Source organism: Talpa occidentalis, unplaced genomic scaffold (genome assembly GCF_014898055.3).
Source record: "Talpa occidentalis isolate TD23 unplaced genomic scaffold, MPIMG_talOcc4v2.1 talOcc4.3, whole genome shotgun sequence".
In the NCBI taxonomy this organism is placed as follows: domain Eukaryota; kingdom Metazoa; phylum Chordata; class Mammalia; order Eulipotyphla; family Talpidae; genus Talpa; species Talpa occidentalis.
Window position 1 is genome coordinate 35349483 of NW_023603184.1, and position 7164 is coordinate 35356646.

At 40.1% G+C, this 7164-nt stretch overlaps 1 protein-coding gene across 1 annotated transcript; it reads right to left on the reverse strand.

Moving 5' to 3' along the window:
- Positions 1-1978: 1978 nt before the first annotated feature.
- Positions 1979-2968, reverse strand: LOC119254626 (olfactory receptor 52P1). The gene has a single exon (XM_037521726.1). It carries the CDS (start codon positions 2966-2968, stop codon positions 1979-1981), a length of 990 nt encoding a protein of 329 aa, XP_037377623.1.
- Between the last annotated feature and the right edge of the window lie 4196 nt (positions 2969-7164).

Below are 7164 nucleotides of genomic sequence, written 5' to 3' on the forward strand. Positions count from 1 at the left end.
AACCCCCCCATTCTGACCCCAATCCCTCCCCTCCCACCCCCCATCCCCCAAAAAGTGTCTCTGGTTCATAGTTTTTTGTTGATTTTGATTTTCACTTTCTTATAGTTATTCATTTTCCTGGTCCCTTATTTAAGTTTTCTAGATTCCTGCTATGAGTGAGACCATCCGGTATTTTTCTTTTTCTTTCTGGCTTATTTCGCTGAGCATGATCCCTTCCGGCGCCATCCATGTTGCTGCAAATTGCATGTGTTTATCTTTTTTGAATGCTGAGTAATATTCCATGGTGTATATGTACCACATCTTCTTGATCCAGTCATCTATTTTTGGGCATTAGGGTTGTTTCCAAAGCTTAGCTATTGTAAATAGTGCTGCTATAAACACAGGGGTGCAGGTGCTCTTTGGAATTGATGTTTCTGTGTCCTTTGGGTAAATACCTAGGAGTGGAATTGCTGGATCATATGGAAGATCTATGTTTAGTAGGTCCATAAATCTCCACACAGCTCTCCACTGTGGTTGGACCAGTGATTGCAAACCATGTAGAAGGTAAAACCACAGCCCTTTAACAATGAACTCTAATTAAAATGAGAAATTATGAACAAATGGTTTTCCAAATCATTCCACACTTTGAGGATGACACGGAACACAGAATTGATCCAGACTTGGGGACAGCTGAACTATGATATTTAGAATTTTATAAAACTATTTAAAATCTGCTAAGAATAATTCATTTTGAGATTAGAATGAAAACCAGCGCTGTCAATTTTTCTATAGAACAGTGGAATGCTTGTTTTTATTTTGAAAATTAAACAATGTTCATCATTTCTGATTGAATTCTAATATTTTCAAACTATTCCCCCATGTGAATTATCAGAATCAAAATATTTATATTTCTGAGAATAGAAGCTTTGAAAGCTGGCACTCAGTGTTCTGTCCTGAGAATTAATATTCTCCAAGCGTGACAGGTCTGAATTTCCAGCAGTGGGTTCTGTGTCTCCTCCACCTAACAACATGGATGGCATGGTGAGTGGAGGACAAACAGATAATGTATGTGTCAATATGTTCAAAATTAAAACACTAAAATTGCTAATGAAATGTATTAGGGTCATTGTCCAAAGCTTTTCTTTTTGGAAAACAGAAGACTCAGAACATAGAGCAACAAATTTCCAATCCCAGTTTCACAAACACAGTCAACAACTTTGCACTACAACGTGTTAGCTAGAATTAAGAAACTAAGATCAATTTGGTCCTCTTATAAATAAATTGTAAAATCAATGAGACCTCCTACTCTGGTTTGAGAAAGTGACTGTCTTTTATAGGTTCAGAGATAAGAGTCAAATGACTTTTAAAAGGTACTTCCAGTTGTATGTACACTGCTTGTCAGGGACTGATAGGATTATATTTGTGGGATGAATATACAAAATTTAGAAGCAGAGTTATTCTTGACCTCTCCCATGCCCTTACCTGTTGAAGTCTTATTCTTCTGAACCACAGGATATTAGATTTCAAGCCCTTGCACTGCTATTTGTTAATATTGTGGGTATTGGTGAATCCCTTCCTCTTTTTGGTTTCAGGTTTTGATAGAGAAATACAGGACTTATGCAAAAGCATGTAAATGCCTTACAACTTCATTTCCTTTAACTGTGACTGTATGAGCCCATCTTCTGATCTTTGTAGAGGGTAACACAGCAGCTCTAGCCTAAAGCATGAGGTTAGAAATCCATGCCTGGAGTTTTGAGAGGGCCAAGAAATGAGGAAATCCCCTAGGATTATTCAGAGACACTTTTAACCTAGATTGCAACTTAAACATGCTGAAATATCTTGACATCTTCCGTGATTTATTATTCTTGGAAATGACCTAGGACATTCTATGGAGGACATAATCCCCCAATTGAAATCTCTTTCCAGTCTCAAATACTGAAGATTATACAATTTGGAAAGCCTCTTTACTGTTGCACTAAGTTCCTTTTATCTTCCTGAATCATTCAAATGCCTTGACCCCAGCTCCCTGCCCTCTTTGAAACACCCTGACCACCTTTTCCCGAATCTCTTTGGTCTTAACTCCATACACTACAGGGTTCAGAGCAGGTGGGAAGAGCAGATAGACATTGGCCAAAAGAATATGAATATGGAGTGGAACATGGTGGCCAAAGCGATGGGTGAAAAAGGAGAAGAGGGCTGGTGTATAAGAGATTAGGATGACACAGACATGGGAGCCACAGGTTCCGAGGGCCTTAGACCGAGCTTCATGGGATGAGAGGCGAAGGACTGCTCGAGCAATGAGGACATAGGACAAACCAATGCAGAACAAGTCCACGCCAATGACCAACAGGGCTGCTGTCAGCCCATACACACGGTTAGGTCTGGTGTCTCCACAAGCTAGCTTCACCACGGCCATGTGCTCACAGTATGTGTGTGGGATCACATGACTCTGGCAGAAGTTCAAACGCCTTATGAGGAAAGGACATGGAAGCATGAGCATGGAACCCCGCATCATCGCTACCACACCAATGCGTGCAATGATGGTGTCAGTGAGGATTGTGGCATATCGGAGTGGGTGGCAAATGGCCACATAGCGATCAAATGCCATGGCAAGCAGCACAGTGGACTCCATCATGCAGAAGGCATGAATGAAGAACATCTGTGCCAGGCAGGCAGAGGCTGAGATGTGTCCGGCTCCACACCAGAGGATGGCCAGAAGCTTGGGGACAGTAGAGAAGGAGGCAGCCAAGTCAATAGTGGAAAGCATGCACAGGAACAGGTACACAGGCTTGTGCAGGGCTGGCTCAGTAGCAACAACAATCAGGATGGTTATGTTGCCCACAATTGTGGCTGTGCCCAGGCAGCACACGGGGAGTGAGAGCCACAGGTGGAACCGTTCCAGACCTGGGATGCCCAGGAGGAAGAAAACAGAAGGATCCAGGTTAGTGTGATTGGGAGACTCCATGACGTGGCCAAGGGTTTTGAGCATCTTCTTTGTCAGAAGCCCCCACACAGTATCACAGAGAACTGGGATGTGAATGAGAGTAGAGAGATGTTCAGTAGTTATGTAATAATAAGCCATCCGTGTCATCTGTAAAATAAGGGTGATAATAATACTATCCTGTAGAGTTATTAAGAGGATTGTAAATGATTAGTATTTGTAAAGAGCTTGGAATAGTGCCTGACACATAATACTAGCAAAATAAAGTAAATGAATGTGACAAAGGGCTCAAATAAGCACTTAAATAAGTTAGGATTGTCTTCTACCTGAGATCTGGCCAACATCTAAGATTGCCAAGAAAGAGATAGCCCCTGTTCATTCTCAGAAATATACTTCCCCCACATATTCACACACACACACACACACACTTTCACAGAGTATGAGAAGATATTAGGTGGAAACCTCAGTACTGCCAACAGAGTTCACTAGGTGAAGTTGGAATTCTTGTTTATCAAATTAGAGTGTCTTCTGGTTTGGGAACTAGTGCTTGGTAATTATTTCTGATATTATTACCATCATCATTTCCACCCCTATTACTAACCAAGAGACATTTTCCCATATCTCCAATGAACCAATCTGAAATTTCATGAGATACTTCATTTACTACTTCAGGTGGATTTAAGAGAAGAAACAAAGCCACTTTCCATTACCCCAAAATGTTGGCATCAACCCTCTTTATACTCCATTCTATTTCTGAAATAGAAATTTATAACTTTTTACAGTCCATCGCTGGGTTAATACATCCATTGTTATATCTGTGTCTGTTAACAATTTCAAAGAAAAGCATCCTTTCCCAATGTCAAGAAGTGATTTTATAAGATGACTGACTCCTGGCTGGTTAATGATGACTCATCTCTCCTTGTGGAAAGATCTTATATTCCTCTCTCCCCTGTGCCATCTTTTCCATACCTCCACTTTCTAACATGACACAAACTGCCAACAAGGATTACTTAAGCTAAAAAGAATTATGCAGAACATGTGAAATTATGATGGTAATTAAACAAAGGTGATGGTAATTAAACAAAAGTTTAATCATTAAGATTAAAACTGAGGGCCTCCCCGGTGGCGCAGCGGTTGAGCGCTGGGTTGCGAAGCTGCCCGCAGCTCTGTGGCGCCGGTTCGATCCCCGGCTGCTCGCCGGCCACCGGAGGAGGGTCCCACATGGCGCGCAGACCTCTCCTGCCGCCCGCTGCTCCCCTCAGCCGTGTACTTCGGTCCTTCTGCCTGCTCTGCTCCCCGCTCTGGCTCTGGTGGATTCTCTCACCCTCCCGCGCTTCTGACTGTACCCAGTGCATGTATAAACAAAACAAACAAAAAAAGATAAACACATGCAATTTGCAGCAACATGGATGGCGCTGGAAGGGATCATGCTCAGCGAAATAAGCCAAAAAGAAAAAGAAAAATACCGGATGGTCTCACTCATAACAGGAATCTAGAAAACTTAAATAAGGGACCAGGAAAATGAATAACTTTAAGAAAGTGAAAATCAAAATCAACAAAAAACTATGAACCAGAGACACTTTTAGGGGGGCGGGGCCGGGAGGGGAGGGATTGGGGTCAGAATGGGGGGGCTGCAATTGTATGGGGAGTATAACAATAAAATTTATTATTAAAAAAAATAATAATAAAAAGCTTTTATAGAAACCAAAAAAATAAATAAATAAATAAATAAATAAGTAAAACATGCCTCTAAAAAAAAAAAAAAGATTAAAACTGAGAAATCACTGTAGCTGGAAGTATTCAAGTGAGAAGGAGAACATTACTAGTGTAAATTCATGTCTATCACTTCAAACACAAATATTCACAGTGAACTGCTTCTATAACAAGCCCTATTCTAGAAGCCGGATAACAATTACTATAAAAACAAGTATGAAAAGACACTGATTCCAGGAAATTGAGTTATAAAATAGTAATCAAATGGGAATCAACTCTTTACCACAACTCTTTCTTTATTCTGGGTGTGTGTATGACAGCTAAGAAGAGAGGAAAACTCTCCTTTTCCTTCACAGACCAAATACTGTGCGCACATAGTAGCTTGGGAAAAAAAATAAGAGAAACTTCATTTTGGGATAGCACAGTCCTTCCTTATTGAGTAGGTGGATTTAAGAAAAGAAACAAAGCCAAGATAGTTCAAATGTGTTGGTAAACAAGATTAACTTTTGCGTTTGTCCTCACAGACATAGTGACCTACAGGAGGAGAGGTTTGTGACAAGTGCTATTCTTTTTTTTTTTTAAGAGTTATTTATTTATTTATTTGCTTGTTTGTTTATTTGTTTATTTATAGAAGAACAGGGGTACAGGCCAGATTGGTGGGAGGGTGAGAGGATTCACCAGAGACAGAGTGGGGAACAGAACAGGCAGACTGATGAAATACATTGCTGAGGGGAGCAGCAGGTGAGACAGGAGAGGTCTGCTGCGCCATGTGGGTAGCTCCCTGGCCAGGGATAGAATCCGCACTGCAGAGGCTGCAGACAGCTTCACAGAACTGTGATCAACCACCTGCACCACCAAGGGAGGCCCACAAGTACTATTCTAACACAGCTGAAGACCAATAAACCACATAATCTCCACAGAAATAGGAGAAATGTGGCAATACCACTACATACAGATGAAGAGTCTTATGAATGCACTGTTCTGTGAGCTTATATCTGGAAAGGCAGAGGTCTTAGGCTCTGATAAATTTGAGCTAGCATCATACTTCTCCTATGGAGAAGAATAGCAAAGTGGAAGTTTAGACTTGTCTGAAAACGTGACCATTGCTCATGTGATTTGAGCACTCTAAACTTTCACCTCATATTCAGACAAGTGTGTGCTCCAGATTTCATGTTTGCCTTCACATAATCTTTGAAGAAGCAAGATATTTTAGAGCTGCAGAATTTGGAATTTTTAAAAGTGGGAAGGTATGATGGTAAAATATAGACACTGGAAGTCATCAAACTGGGAACAAGTTTTAGATGTATTTGCATCTTACTGGCAATATTGCCTTTGATAAGTCAATTTTCCTAAGATTTAAAAGTTTATGGATTTGTAACATGGTGATAATAATGTTTTGTTTGTTGAAATTTAAAGAGAAGTACCTAGTATAGTGTGTATCCCAGAGAAGGGCCTCAATAAACACTACTTACTTTTATTATTGTCTTCATTTTAATAGGAAAGTGATCTGTCCAACACAGTATCATCACACAGTTCCCTGAACCAACTAGAATTTAGTCTTAGCTTGAACTTTTCTGTAATGAAGACTGTCATTGTGGAGCAAATTTGCTTATAAAATAAATGTCCTTTACAATTTTTTCCTATATTTTCTCCCGGGTCACGTGCCAATCATGCAGAGATTTGGAGAATAGCTTCCCTGGTTGTTCTCAGTCAAAGTAGATGTACTCAGCTGTATTTCATGACAAAGGTTTGCTCAATGAGATAATATGGTTGTTTGGTAAAATGAGTCAACACAGATCATGGAGCTAGAGTAAGAGATGGAAGCAGCCAAACCCTGCTCTCTACCCCACCCAGACATTTATTTTCCTTTAGACATTCTCACAGTTTCCCTTCATCTCACAAATTTACTCACCCATAGCCAGGGGGGTTAACTTGATTCTTCACTGAGGTTTCTTCCTGATCTTTAGATATCTGACTCTATACTTTATGACTTTTTTCCTGTAGAAGCTGGACTAAGCAGAGATGACCACATATCACTCGGCAAAATTGACTTTAATTTTTTTTTGCTGTAAGTGAATATTATTTATAGTTCTTATAGTTTCATTCTAAGGCAATCCCAACCCCTTCAAACACCCCAACCCCTTCATAAAATTATGTCCTCTTATGCTCTCACTCCCTTCACCATTCCATGCAGTCACTAGGAATAAGCGCAGTGTCAAACCATCCCTTACAGAAAATATTTTATGATATTGATGAATATTTGTGCCCATTTTTTACTTACAAGTCAGCCTGAAACTGTCCCTCTGACTTTATCTCTAATCCAAACTTTTTTGTGCCATTAAATGTAGTACTTTCAGTATGCTGAAAATTCCAGCATCATAGTTTGAGGGAAAGACTAAGGTGGATAAAACTTTCTGTGTCTGAAACTGCAGTAAAAACTAAAGGCTGTATCCTCTCTGCACAGGAGCATAGCTAAACTTGGGTTATCTGCACCCATTTTGAGAACAACAGACCATAAAAAAGCTTAAATT